The 15,646-nt window shown below is 41.6% G+C and overlaps 1 protein-coding gene across 1 annotated transcript in view; it reads right to left on the reverse strand.

The window, feature by feature from the left end:
• Positions 1-3,707: 3,707 nt before the first annotated feature.
• The window catches only part of LOC134391978 (collagen alpha-1(IV) chain-like), a 185,857-nt gene continuing 173,918 nt past the window's right edge, over positions 3,708-15,646 (reverse strand). The window contains exons 41-44 of the mRNA XM_063115900.1: positions 14,477-14,654; positions 10,606-10,720; positions 5,759-5,931; positions 3,708-4,170 (exon numbers count right to left, since the gene is read on the reverse strand). Of these exons, the coding sequence (XP_062971970.1) occupies positions 4,089-4,170; positions 5,759-5,931; positions 10,606-10,720; positions 14,477-14,654 (548 nt within the window). The 3' untranslated portion in view covers positions 3,708-4,088. The remainder of the gene's footprint in view (positions 4,171-5,758; positions 5,932-10,605; positions 10,721-14,476; positions 14,655-15,646) is intronic.

Here is a 15,646-nt window from a genome sequence, read left to right on the forward strand (position 1 = left end):
TCAGCTTGGCTGCTTCATCATCGTTTGAAACTTAATATGGCAAAGACTGAATTGCTTGTTTTTCCTCCTAAACCTTCTCCTCATCTCTCATTCTCTCTTACTGTCAATGACATTACGCTTACTCTGGTCAAGGAAGCTCGTAGCCTTGGCTTTATATTTGACTCCTCGCTCTCCTTTATTCCTCATATTGAGGCAGTAGCTAAATCTTGTCATTTTTCCCTGTATAATATTGCCAGGATTCGATCATTTTTGTCTGTCTCTTCTGCCAAGACGCTTGTTCATGCACTGGTTATTTCTCGGTTGGACTACTGCAACCTTCTCTGATGCCATGTTTCTCACCTGCCCAAGGGCCTCTACTTCCCTTGCTCAGCTTCGTCCATTTTCGTCTGCTGCCCCTTACGCCTGGAACGCTCTTCCAGAACATTTGAGAACTACAAGTTCAACCACAGCTTTTAAAGCTCAACTAAAAACTTTTCTTTTTCCTAAAGCTTTTAAAACTTGATGTTGTGCAGACTTCTACTGTTACTTTCTACTGTTAGTTTTTCCCTACCCTGTGCCTGCTTACCCTACCCTGTACCTGTTTGCATTCTCTTCCCCTCCTTATTGTTTTACTATGATTTTATTAGATTGTAAGCCTATGCGGCAGGGTCTTGCTATTTACTGTTTTACTCTGTACAGCACCATGTACATTGATGGTGCTATATAATAAATAATAATAATAATAATTCTTCTCTCTGGCCTTCCTTCTTCTCACATCAGTCCGTTGGTTTCTGTTCACCACTCTGCCGCAAAGATCATCTTCTTGGCTCGCCGCTTTGACCATGTTACTCCGCTTCTGAAATCTCTTCATTGGCTTCCAATTCACTTCAGAATCCAATATAAACTTCTCCTGTTAACCTTCAAAGCTTTTCACGGTCTAGCTCCTTCCTATCTCTCCTCTCTCATCTCACACTATTGCCCCCTCGTGCTCTTCGCTCCTCTGATGCCATGTTTCTCGCCTGCCCAAGGGCCTCTACTTCCCTTGCTCGGCTTCGTCCATTCTCTTCTGCTGCCCCTTACGCATGGAACGCTCTTCCAGAACATTTGAGAACTACAAGTTCAATCGCAGCTTTTAAAGCTCAACTAAAAACTTTTCTTTTTCCTAAAGCTTTTAAAACTTGATGTTGTGCGGACTTTATACTGTTAGTTTTACCCTACCCTGTGCCTGCTTACATTCTCTTCCCCTCATTGTTTTACTATGATTCTATTAGATTGTAAGCCTATGCGGCAGGGTCTTGCTATTTACTGTTTTACTCTGTACAGCACCATGTACATTTATGGTGCTATATAAATAATAATAATAATAATAATAATAATAATAATAATAATAATATTTTCTGCTGATTGTGCTGCTTCCCCGCCCCCAAGCAACCTGCTCTTTCCTAAGTATGAGCTCCATCTTACCGGTTTGGAAGCTGCAGCTCATGCAAAATGCAGCGGCCAGATTGATTTCGGGAACCAGAAGGTTTGACCATATAACACCTGCTCTGGTCCGCTTGCACTGGCTGCCTGTATGTTTCCCAGCCGAATTCAAGGTGTTGATTTTGACCTATAAAACCTTACACCGCTTGGGACCACAATACCTGATGGAACGCCTCTCCCGACGTGAATATACCTGGTCACTTCATTCAAACATCTAAGGTCCTCCTCCGGGTGCCTACTCTGAGAGAGGCCCGGAGTGTGGCAATGAGGGATAGGGCCTTGTCGGTGGTGGCCCCCAGACTATGGAACAATCTCCCTGACGAGGCTTGCCTGGCACCAACGCTGCTATCTTTCCAGTGCCAGGTTAAGACTTTCCTCTTTGCCCAGGCATATGGCAGCACATCTTAATTACCCACGTTTAATTTTTTTTAACAGTTTTTAATGCTTTATGTGTGTATGTTCTGTGTTTTAGAATTTTAAATTTTGTATACTCGTTTTTATCTTAATTTTAGAATTTCTGTAAACCGCCCAGAGAGCCCTGGCTATGGGGCGGTATATAAGTGTAATAAATAAATATAAATAAATATAGCAGCAGTTTAACACACTCTCGTCATACCTGGTATCTCGTTTTGCAGCGCGGGTCATCCATGTTCTGCACCCATTTCTCCTCTTTTCCTCTGTTTTGCATATTATTTTGGAGCAGGAAAAGTCTGGATTATTTTCCCAAAGAGACTTTAATGCACCCTTAAGCCTCTGTGTAGTGTAAGTAGTCCTCACTTTTTCCTTTGTAAGGGGTGTGTGTTTTAAATGAAGTCTTGCTGATGAAAGGGGTGATGAAAGAGTTCTACAGCCTCCCTGGGATGCGCAGATGGAAAGGAGAGGTAGAGCTGAGTATCATCCACATACTGATGACACTTCAGCCCAAACCTCCTGATGACTTCCCCCAGCAATTTCATGTAGATGTTAAAAAGCATGGGGGACAAGATAGAACATTGAGGCACCCCACAGGGAACAGCCATGGGGTGGAATAGAAGTCCCCCAGCACCACCTCATGAGACAGCTTCTCCAGAAAGGACCAGAACCACTTTAAGACCATGCCACCCCAAACCCAATCCAGATAAACAATCCAGAAGGATACTGTGGCATCACCAGCCTCTGTGACATCTACTCAAACTTCTCCTTCACTGCCACCACGCTATTATTTATACTAAAAAAAAGAATGAGGGAACTATAAACTGAAAAAGAAAAGAATTGGCCACAGCAAATCCAACACTGAACCAAACACTTAAACATAGGGTGACCATGTTTTGGAAACCAAAAAGGAGGACAACATGGCTGATGCTCAAGGAGGCGTGCCCACTGCAACATGTCCAGCCCCCAAGGGGATGTGGCCTCAGTCACATGTCTGGTTCCACAGCTCATAATTAAGACAAACCTGTTCTACATAATATCTCAATATTAAAATCACTGAAATAAAGAACAAGTGAGACATTCAGTGTATCTGAAATTAACATTTGATGGACTCAGAGACTATTGTTAAAGCAAGATTTTTACACAAATAGTTTTATTGCAGATTTTAATTTTCAATAAGTACACAATAATAACACAAGAATTTATCCAGAAGGCCTCTTTAAATACTGCCTTGATTATATGGTATAATCTGTTTTATACATTTTCTGAAATATCAACTTATTTTACATCTGCTATTTAAGATCAAGTAATTCAGTGTATTAGTGCTTAAAACCCTGAACATATTAAATATATAAAAAGGAAGCTCAAAGTGTAACATCTTACTGTAGGAATCACAAGATAGTCAAGAAGGCTAGATTCATGTTACCAACTTGGAAATTAATGAGGAGAACTGAAAGATCACACTTCTCTTCTCATATGAGAGTGGTTACTGAGGGAAGAAAACCTTTAACATTATAATAAAAATCAAAGTTCGATTTGCCAAATTTTGACATAAATACTAAAGACATAGTATTTGCACACATACTTGACTATTCTGTATTCCATAGGAAAACTGGCCCTAATATAGTACCAGAGGGCAACATATTTAATAGATCAGGAATAATTCTGTTTCCTCTTGCCTGTAGATTTTTTTAATGCAATATACAATCCAGACAAGACAAAATGTTTGCGTGTCACTACCCTCCATTTCAATAAGGAAGCTTCGGTTTCATACTGTTTCCAGAACTTTGCTTTATACTAGTATTAATTTGTTTGACAATAAAGAGCCTGGGAGTTGAAGATAGGGGTTAGGGGAAAATGATAATGTAATCATATATATTTAATTCATACAAATGGAAAGGTGGAGTTACACACATGAGGCAGAACTGTATCCCTCTAAGGATTTTTGGCGTTTTTTTTTCTAGATTCAGGATAAGCATCAGTGCATCACATCTATCATGTCTCTTCAGAAGTGCCATTTGAACATTGTCTTCATTGTACTTTTTTCCTCTTCAGCAAGTAAAGGGCCAAGAAAACAGAGAGTTTAATTAGGCAAGTTCATGTAAGGCACTTGGCTGTTTTCATACCTGGAAACAATGAGGTACGTATAGGGCCTATATATCTAAGCTCCACTGCTATAGCACCATATTGTGACATTAAGTACAACTAGAAAGTCATTATGTTCTTCGCATACAGACTTGGCAACGGCTGACATTTGAACGTAGTTCGCCTGCTTTCAGTGTGGAAGGAGTGGGCTTTCTGAAAATAAAAATGAAAATAGCTGTCAATGAAGGAGAAATGTTTTGTGTCCAACCAAGCTAATTCTGGAGCTTTTGCACATTATGAGTTTGGCAGATTTAAAAATGCATAAGTGAATGGGCTTGAACTCTGCCTCCTGGCAAGATGAAAGCCAGTTCTTAAACGGCAAGAGCGTCAGTTTCGTGAGGGTGCTTGCTCTAATAACATTTGAGGCTGAGGTTGCCCATGAAAGCAATCAAGTAAAGTTGCCCTTGAAATATACCTCAGAAGCTCCTCCACTGCGGAGGAACGTCTGCTTCCCAAAGTGAATAAGGTAAAAACTAATGGAATGATTTTGGCTGGATGTGGTTTCCCCCCTTCATACTCTGCATGTAATTTGTGGCTGCAGAATTTTGTAAATGGTTGCACAATATGTAAAAAACTAGAGAAATGTTAATTAATTTTTGTGAACTATCCAGAGAGCTTCAGCTATTGGGCTGTATAGAAATGCAATAAATAAAATAAATAAAAATAAATAAAACATACTTCTGTTGGCAACCCATAACTGACTATAATGCCTGGCCTGAATATGTAAAGCAGTGTGGGCATTTTGGGATCTATCTAATAATATAGCAACAACTAAATCTGCATGTCTACATCATGCATATATCCCGGGGTTGTCTCTAGGTCATCCCTGTGTGTCCAAAAGATGCACAGGGGATTCCGGGGTCAAGCAGGGACAACCAGAGACTTACCCTGGGATAACTGGGACTGCAGATTTCCTAGTTTTTCCATGGTCCCAGGACATCCCCGAGGACCGCAGCTGGTGTGGCACATGAACACGGGTCGTCCCTTCTTCCCTGTGAGTAGCGGGGCTCTGGAAACGGGCACAGAACTATATGGCGGCAGTCCGTGCCAATCATGGGTGGGGAGGGAGCAGTTTCAAGGTGTGTTTTTAAAAAACTTACTTGCAGTGGAGCACTATTGTGTTCCGTTTCTGGGGTGAAAATGGTGCCTACAATGTCCCTCTTGATTTCCAGGATGACAGGTGAGTGTGTGCATGCAGGGGAAACGATCCTGGAAGCTGTAAAGCATGGGATCCTCCCTCCCTCCTCCCTCCGGAAGGCTCATAGATGTAGATGAGACCACAGAGCGGATTTTGTGTGAAAGGCCTTGTGAGTTATTATTATTTATTTACATAGCACCATCAATGTACATTAGGTACTGTTAGGTACTGATCACAAATCAGTGAACCTGAGCTCAGAAACAGCCTGTTACTTAATTCTTAATGACTTAATCCACCATTTGATCCACTATTTTGCTCCTCGTTGGTGGATCTCAGGGTTCTAGTAAATGTAGGTCCTGAATGTCTGAAATTTTCCCACCCAGTTGTTCAGATACTGCTTGTATACATACAAGCTCTATCTGAAGAGCAGGCTGTATAAATTGGTGTCACAACTGAGGTGTGCATCTGACTGGGGTAGCACAAAGGGAACAAACCATACATTTTTTAAAAATAAAGTAGTAACTTCTGTTTTAACCATTTAATATAAAACAGTTTCCCTCAAAATTTACTTTTTAATCCTTGAGCAAGATTCTCTCAACTTACTTGAACATTTCATTTCTCTCAATAGTGGCAAGCCAGAAGCTATACGCATTAGCATAATAATTACAGGTGCCTTTGCCATGACATTCTATGAATGGAGCGCTTCGGAATTCTTCAAGACAGGAACCTGGAGAGGCCAGAGCTTGCCCTGAACCCTCGGCACCAGCACTGGTGTGCTGCAATAAATGCAGGTTGTACATTAGTTTAGAGGGACAGATTACATATCACATGTAGGGCTTAATAGCAATTCACTGTGGTAGATGAGCGGTTTTTGTAGTCTATAGATAGAACAGAAGCTGAAAAACAGTGACCTGTACTATGTTTAAATTACAGACAGAACTTATTTAAATATTGTGTGTGTCTGTGTAGAAAAAAAAACTAACTGACTTTGAATTGTGACTTACAGAACAACTCTCTATATATTTATTCAAAAGGAAAGCATTCAAGTCAGGTACACTCCCTAGTTGGTGCCGTTTAGGAGTGCAGCCTTAAAGCATTGATGCCCAATGGCCTGGAACTTCCCGGTTTTCAAATCCTCACTGGGAGTGCATCTTCAGATAATTGTACTTCTAAGAGTAACATCAGACAAGCATTTTATTGCAGACTTGTTACTGGACAGTCACAGACTTTCATGGGTTCTATTCAAAATGCCATGTGTCTTTCTGGCCCTTTCTGGCCTTCTTCCCATGACAAAAAAAGACCCTGGTAAGCCCAATTTATTTTTAGAAATGGAACTTGCCATGATCTCCTGCTGTGTTCAGGAGAAGTGGCGTGATAAAAACGGCCCACTGAATGTTGATTACTTCCTCTTTCTTCTCCCTGAGAATGAAGTAGTATTGTGCAACAGAAGTGGGGGCAGAGAAATGATGGTAGGGAACCATGATTTCCCCCCATCTGATGGAGCTCTAAGTGTACACACTGGTCCTGCTTGCACATAATGGCAGCAAACTGTAGGTTAATTAACCCACAATTTGCCAGGTCACTGTGAGACGCAGGCCTTGTATTGTGAGCAGGGTGAGCATAAATGCAGCAAGGAAATACTTACTTAAAAATGACTTTTGCTGCCTGGCCTTCTATCTCCCAGTCTTTTCTGCTGCCTTTCCTGCAGTCAGCCTGTTATGCCCCTTTATCTATCAATAAAGATTGCTTTCCTTCTCTTTGCCTCTAGTCTGTCACCTCCCCTCTTATTTCTCTTCCCCCTTTCCTATCAATAAAGTTGCCCACTTTATGACCTTGTGAGCTTCGCCTCCCGAATGTAAGCATTGTGTATTCCAGACCTTGTTTGAAATGTAACAATTATGGTGCAACATAAAAGAGAGATGTGCAAGCATGACCTTGGATATGACCAAATTGTAAATAAGCTGATTGCCTCTGTGTTACCAAAACATGTTAATATCAGTGGGTAATATCAAGAACGTGGGGGATGAGAGAGGTAAGATCGTGACCCTAACTGAATTGCCCTGGCTCTGGTGGGCGAAGGGAAAGGCAAAAGGAATGTGTTTGGCCTTCAGGTTCTGGGGGGAGATGGGCTATGCGCCAAGCACCCTGGGGTCTCTGAAGTAACAGGGCAGAGATGGCCCCACACTGGGGCCGAGGGTGCCAGTTGTTCCCAGACAACCTTGGGAACTACAGGGGAGGAAGGGGGTGCTGTCAAGAAATGCTGTCAATCTATCAATAACATGGCAAAGACCTAAACTCTCTTTTCTCAGAGAGGCCATGGCATATATATTTTTTTGGATACTTCCAGGTGCACTTGAGAACAAAGACTCCATTCAAACGATCTGAAAACCCGTGAGTAAGTTGTGGGTGAATTTCATGGATGTCATTCATAATAATAGTAATATAATAATAAATTTATTTCTTATCCGCCTCTCCATTCTGATTGAGGTGGGGAACAACAATAAACAACATCCTCCAGGGCAAAGATAAAGGTGGGCCATCTTGCCTCTGCCGTACTGCACAATCACTATACTGGATTGCACATCCAGGTGTGGAGTGAGGGAAGTGCTTCCTTTGGTGTGAATCCTCCTCTGCCGCTTGGCAGAGGGGGATCCAATAGCACCATGTCCCAAGACTCAGACCGGCAGAAATGGTACAATCCAACAGAGACAACTGGGAAAAACAGTTACATGGTAAAACAAGAGGTTAGCATGCTCCTTAGTACCAACTAAGAGGCGAGGAGGGAATTCCCCCCTGGCATGCATCACTTTGTTGCCCATAGAAAGCAAGGCGTGATCCAGTGGATTCTGCTACCAAAGCTTGGTTGTCTGGATTGACACAACCCGGGGTTGTGCTATTGATCGGGAGGAGGATAAAAGGGGTCTCTTAGTGTGCCTCTCCCCTTTGCCCATTGAAAGCAAGGGGGCAATCCAAATGATCCTGCTCTCCGCCTCCTGATTGGCTGGCCTTGCACAAACTTCAAAGTGTTCTTGCCCTCAGGGAGTTCGTGTGGGACTCTATGAGTGCTTCGTAACTAAGGTTTCTCCCCAGAGGGGGTGTGAGGCTCTCTGTGAAATACTTGCACCTGCATTTCTTGTACCATTTTACTCATTGCTATTTCCCCTTCCCCAATTCCCCTTAATAAATCCTTTTGCTTGCTTCACAGACTAGTTGTGTTTCCTGACTACTGCTCCTAAGATCCAGGTTGTTTCAGCCTGATCAACTGAACAACTTAGGGGGTTATTCAACTCCCCTTTTCATAACTGTGACTGCTTTTCATATGTCTTCTGGCAAGGCACTTAAGACTTGGACCCTGGAAATCCAGCCTTTTTCTCTTTTCTCTTAGAAGAGGGAAGTTTTTTTCTGTCCTTCCCTCCCACCAAAATATTTCCAAGGGATTCCCCAAAAAGCCAGAAAAGGGAGAACCAGCTAATATGTCTGTGAACCTGGGTCAACATCCTAGCTGCATAAGTAGATGTTCTTGTAAGCCATCCAGTTGGCCACCAGGGCCCTGGATTGGGCCTGAACTGCATCCCTGGATGAATCAGCCAGGAGTGAAGCTGTATGTGTGATCACACAGTGAGTATGGAGCTGATCAGAGGCCCAGTTATGTTGCCAATAGTCAGGGCTCATTTTGAAACCAGGGAGGAGTTCTGCCTCCACTTTAGATGTAGGGGTGGTAGACAGAGATTCATGATCACAATGTTGGTTAGCTGGATGGAGATTAAACAAAAACTTGCTGCAAGATAAAAAATATGGTGGACAGCAGTAAAAGAAAAATGAAAGAATATTTTGAATTGAATCTGAACAAAGGAACAGATCTTCGAGTGGTCTGGGACGCAAGTAAGGCCTACATGAGAGGATACTTTGATCAACAAAACAGTCAACTTAAGAGAAAAAGGGAAGAGAAAACACAAAACATTTTGAAGGAGATCAGAAAGAGAGAAGAAGACCTGAGGAAAATGCCTGGAAAGACAAGTGTCCTCCAACAAATTTAAATGCTCCAACAACAATGATCAACATTGGATACAATGTCTCAATGGAACAGTGGGAGAATATGTGGGGAAAGGGTTTGAAACTTACATTATGTTCAAGACTTAAAGATAATTTTTATAAGATGATGTATAAATGGCACATGTCGCCTACACAGCTGGCTAAAATGTACAAGGGAGCTTTGGGCGAATGTTGGAAATGAGAAGAAGAAGAAGGAGGAGGAGGAGGAGGAGGAGGAACTTTTTATCATTTCTGGTGGACTTGTAAAAAAGCTAAAGCTTTCTGGACACAAATACATTCTTTAATTCAAAAAATATTAAAGTCTAATTCTATTGGGACTAATGGACAACCAACTGAAAGAGAAGGGGGGACTTTGTTTTTATACATGGCAATGGCAGCGAGACTACTGTATGCACAGAAGTGGAAAAATGAAGCAACGCCAACAATGGATGAATACCTATTGAAGACATTGGAGTTGGCAGAGATGGCAAAACTTAAGCGATAATGAGAGATAAATCAACAGCCACATTCATATCTGAATGGAAACCACTGATAGGATTTTTGCAGGAAACAGAGAAAAATGATGTATTTGTCTGTGGATTCAGTGTATGAGATATAGTTCACTTAAAAGAAAGAAAAGAATTTGATTATTGTATTAAATGTATCAAACAAGGAGAAAAAATAATTCACATTTGTGATATGTAGAGAGCCAAAAAATATAACTTAATCTTTGTGTGTGTGTGTGTGTGTGTGTGTGTGTGTGTGTGTGTGTGTTTTTCTTCCTTTCCCCTTTTTTCTTTTTCTCTTTCCCCTTGGATGACCAGAGCTAGAAAGAACATGAACTCCTATCATTCCTGTTACCTATTGTTTTGGGCTGGATATGCCACTGCTACACTAAAATTCTGGACTTGTCAATTGTTTTCTATGGGCAGTAATCATTATACTACAAGGGTAGAAGGATATGTTTTTATTCAAAATGATAAAAAGGGTGGTTCATGTTTATTTAAAACAAACCAGGAAGTACCTTATATAGAAAACAGATAATTCTATCCTTATCTCTAAGGGTGGATTGTGACTTCATGCTGAAGACACTGAAAGGTGGTAGGAATCTAATTTCTCACAAAACTATTAGATTAGATTAAAGGCGAGAACATTTTGCCTCATATCTCGGGATGTACAAGGGCTAGAGATTTGTCGAGATTCTTGGCTAGTTAGTGGCTGCTCCTCTGAAGACCACAAGGAGGCTGCATCTCCACACTATTGTAGACTGAAACAGAGCCAGAATGAGATTGCAGATGGTGGGATTCCCCCATCCCCAAAGACCATGAAAGGAAACAAACAATGCTTTCAATTTTCCCTGGCTAGTGGGCTACAACCTAATGTTAATCCAACCACATCAAAAAGTATGGTACACTTACCATCACAAAGGAATAGCCTATCCACAGGGATCTCCAGCCTTCTGGACATGGTGGAATTTGAACTGTTTGACTATGAACTGCCATCACCATGGCAGGAGCTTCACACACAGCACACCTGGGAAGAGATGACATAAAAGTTAGATTTTTATACCTCTAAAGACATATTCCTCCCATCTTTACTATGAATTAATTATTGATAATTAATTAATTGAATTACTAGAATTAAACCCATTCTAGCAAGTGGAAAGCTACTGTTATACAGCCAGTCCAGCCTGTTGCTTTTCCATCTAAATATCAACAACTGAGATCCAAATTGGCATGAGGACTTTGCTAAAACAAATTGATTACTGTGATTATAGGCTTGAATATAAAGCATATTCAGAAATAAAGTGCTAAATATCTTTTTGTTACCCTGATTATAAATTTGAATATAAACCATATTGAGAAATAAATATTGTATTACTAAGAAATGATAGTGGGAAATAACATAGGAATCATTAATTTTCTGCAGTTGTACCAGTAACTGATAACAGGTTGAAAGTTCTAGAGCTCCATCAGATGAGTGTTTTATTGCACACTCGTTATTGGGCACTCAAGGATTTTTGCGTGTCCCTCTCATGACGTCGTCTGCCTCCCATGCGCCTCCTGCCCCTTCTAGACTTCTTTGCTGTGGCACCCTGGCTGTGGAATGAGCTCCCTAAGAGGTTCGCTTGGCACCTACATTATATGCTTTTAGATGCCAGGTGAAGACCTTTTTATTCTCCCTGCATTTTAACAGTCTATAAATAAATTTTAACTTGGTGTTTTAAATTTGTAATTTTGCATTGCTGCTGTTTTTATCTGGTTGAGCTTTTATATTGTATTTTGTACTATGGTTTTAGACTGTTGTTTTATACTTTGAATGTTTTAATTTTTGTGAACCGCCCAGAGAGCTGCGGCTATTGGGCGGTATAGAAATGTAATAAATAAATAAATAAAAATAAATAAATAAAAAACACCACAGTAAGTCCAACTTATTTTTAAAAATGGAAGTTACTGCTATCGCCTGCTGTGTGCAGGAGAAGTAGCAGGATCAAAACAGCCCACTGAATGGGGCACGTGCATGTTGTTTATTTCCTCTTTCAAATGAGGAAGTAATGAGGCACAAACGCACGGGAGGAGAAGAGACAGTAAGGAAATGCGATTTCCCCCTGTGTGTTCTAAGGTCCTCCTCCGGGTGCCTACTCCAAGGGAAGCTTGGAGGGTGGCAATAAGAGAGAGGGACTTCTCTGTGGTGGCCCCCCAACTGCAGAACAATCTCCGTGACGAAGCCTGCCTGGTGTCGACATTGTCATCTTTTCGGTGCCAGGTCAAGACTTTTCTGTTCTCCCAGGCATTTAGCAATATGTAATGAGCCTGGGTCTGTTTTTTGGCTAATCATTTGAAAAGTTGTTATAGTGGTTTTAAATGTTTGTGTATTTTGCATGTTTTTTTGGGTTTTTTTGTATATTGTTTTTAAGTGTCTTTATTTTATGTGAACTGCCCAGAGAGCTTCGGCTATGGGACGGTATACAAATGCAATATAAATAAATAAAATAACTGACTCCAAAACAAGCTTTGGCCTGGCTGCATGTTTAAAAATTGTTTTGAATGTTAGCTGTTTTTATGTTTTTGTTTTTAAATTTTGTATATTGATTTCAGTCTTTTTAATCTAATCTTTTTAATCTTTGCAAACTACCCAGAGAGCTTCGGCTATGGGGCGGTATATAAATGTAATAAATGATGATGATGATGATGATGATGATAATGATGATGATGATGATCCTAGAGTGTTTAGAAAAGCTGTGCAAAAGGTTACAGATTTCTACCAGAGAAGCAGTGCTACAGAATCTGCAGAAGTAATTACTTCTCTGTGGAAATGAACTGCAAGCAGGCTGTACCTCCACACCATTGTAGGCTAAGACAGAGCCAGAATTAGATCATGGATGAAGGATTCCCACCCACCCCCACCAAAGAAGATAAAAAACACAAAGTTTTCTACCTTCAATACAAAGTGTATTCTACCTAAGTAGAAGGAGATGGGTGCATCAAGTTTTTGCAAGCTCTTTTCCTGTGAATGGACTCAATGGATGGACAGTGAGGGAGCAACATCCTGTGATTTGTGGGAAATGGAATTTATCTTAGGATAAAGGACAGATCTGTCCTATGGACCACCTTATGCACAGAAAAGGATTTGAGGCCCTTTTATATCTGGTCACGCTAGACAAGGCTCCTGCATCTTTAACTGTTGTGATGAAGAGGGAATTTCATAGAATCATAGAATAGCAGAGTTGGAAGGGGCCTACAAGGCCATCGAGTCCATCCCCCTGTTCAATGCAGGAATCCACCCTAAAGCATCCCTGACAGATGGTTGTCCAGCTGCCTCCTGGAATAGGGTGGGAGAGCCCACAACCTCCCTAGGTAACTGATTCCATTGTCATACTGCTCTAAAAGTCAGGAAGTTTTTCCTGATGTCCAGCTGGAATCTGGCTTCCTTTAACTTGAGCCCGTTATTCCGTGTCCTGCACCCTGGGAGGATCGAGAAGAGATCCTGGTCCTCCTCTGTGTGACAACCTTTTAAGTATTTGAAGAGTGCTATCATGTCTCCCCTCAATCTTCTCTTCTCCAGGGATTCCCCAGTTCTTTCAGTCTCTCTTCATAGGGCTTTGTTTCCAGACCCCTGATCATCCTGGTTGCCCTCCTCTGAACACGCTCCAGCTTGTTTGCATCCTTCTTGAATTGTGGAGCCCAGAACTGGACGCAATACTCTAGATGAGGCCTAACCAGGCTGAATAGAGAGGAACCAGTACCTCACGTGATTTGGAAGCTATACTTCTATTAATACAGCCCAAAATAGCATTGGCCTTTCTTGCAGCCATATCGCACTGTTGGCTCATATTCAGCTTGCAGTCTACAACAATTCCAAGATCCTTCTTGTTTGTAGTATTGCTGAGCCAAGTATCCCCCATCTTGTAACTGTGCATTTGGTTTCTATTTCCTAAATGTAGAACTTGGCATTTATCCCTATTAAATTTCATTCTGTTGTTTTCAGCAGAAAACAAATGACACCTGCTGAAATTTCCTTTTCTATACAGCTGTTAAAGGTACAGGAGCCCTTGTTCTCCTTTCCATAGCGTCGGCCTAGGTCTGAGGGATGTCGATATCCATCCACTTGGAGGACACAGATGTTGGCCCTGCCTGCTGACATGGGGATGAAGGCTATCCCAAAGGACACAATAACTTCCAGAGTCTTGTGGAAATCACAGGGATCTGCACAGGGCCCAGAGCCTGAGAAAGAGCTCTGCAGGGAAGGGCCTCTGGCTGGGTCTACTTAATCCTCTGGCAACTCCCTTTCCTTAAGTGCCAGCTGAAACCATTGATTCAGCAGCCTAACCAAGCTGTCTGCGCAAACTCTCACATTTCCAAGTGGGGGAATCAAAATCTTGATGCCTAGACTGGTGGGTTGCTTAGGAGCTTTTGCATGCGTGAGGAGGCTTGAAGCTGATCCAGAGGAATCGGGACTTCTGCTGGAGGAATCCGTGACAGAGAGGCTACAGTGTCACTTGGTGTCCTTGGAAGGATGTTCGCACTTAAGCATTCCTGTGGCTAGGTATGGATGGTCTGGAAGGTCGGGAGACCCACAGCAGGAGGAGCCAAACAACAAGCTGGCCCTGCAAATGCTTTACTCATATGTTTAAACTGCCACTATCTGTATTGTAGCATTGAAGAAATGAAAAATCTGGTGTATAGTTAAGTTCTGCTTCGCGTATTAGTCCGAGAGGTGCAGTTCAGGTAATTTTATATAGAAATTCTTGAAGATTCAATTCCTAATACTAGCAAACCTAATACTTACCTGCTGATGAAAGGCCTGATGCTGTCTCCTCTAATAGGAGCCATGGTTATCGGCATTGGTTCAGGGGTAGACAACCAGTAAGAATAATCATTTCGTGAGGCAAAATTGCAGACGTTATTAATGTTGCAGAACAGGAAAGGCATCGTGCTGAATTTACGTAGACAGCTTCCCGCTGTGCCTGAAAGGGCAAAAATAAACCATTGATACACTTCTATCTATATAATGCAACTTATACAGGGCTAGAATAATGATGTACAAAAAGGCTTAGAAGTAAAATGCCTTATATCACTTTGCTTTGTAGCTATAATTTGACTCCAGAAAAATGATGGATCACTACCCTACTCAGATTACAAATGCACTGGGGCTGGGCAGGCACCTCAAGCACTGACAAAAACCTCAAGGGCTTCAATAAGCACAATATGTTTGTGAGCCCTCTGTTCACAAACAGGGAGTGCAGTGGAAGGGTTGTCCTCAGTTGGACTCATAAAAATGTCCAAAAAAGACCTACCTTAATGAAGGGGGGAGGGAATGAGAGCAGCAGAGGACTCCATTAGGTCTTAAAGTGGTCAATGGGATGCAAATGACACAAACAATATCTGGGTAAAATGATATGGGCCACATCCCTGGCAGGCGATGAGATGCAGTGCCATGTGCAGCCAAAGTGAAACCTATATCTGCTATCTTCTCCCTTTCCCCAATATGGTGGCGCCACACCTTTAATAACTAGGATTCACATTAAAGTTAAAATAGCTCTGTTCTACTGGTGTAGCATATCATCAGTGCTTCATCTTCAATGCATTTCCTTTCACTCTATGTGACACAGACTTCATGGGGGCCTTAGAACATAGTGCTACCCACTGTTCTAAGTGGACAGTACAATTCAGGCCCTCGTCTATACGACAGTGGGATGGCTCCTCATTAAATAAAAACCCAATTTTTCATTAATTCAAATGTAGGTAAAGAGCATCACACTACAGCAGCAATAACGATTTATTTCCTGATTTTTTTTATAGTGAGTTATTAATGCGCACATGCGCCTTATCACCTTATCCCATGTACGATGATAAAGAGTAGAAGCCAACGAAGCTATAAATCTTATCTGCGGAGCTCCACAGACTAATATAACACAAACTGAGCAAGGGGCAGAAAGGAAGGAGGCTACAGAGGGAA

This window comes from Elgaria multicarinata, chromosome 2 (assembly GCF_023053635.1).
Source record: "Elgaria multicarinata webbii isolate HBS135686 ecotype San Diego chromosome 2, rElgMul1.1.pri, whole genome shotgun sequence".
Classification (NCBI taxonomy): Eukaryota; Metazoa; Chordata; class Lepidosauria; order Squamata; family Anguidae; genus Elgaria; species Elgaria multicarinata.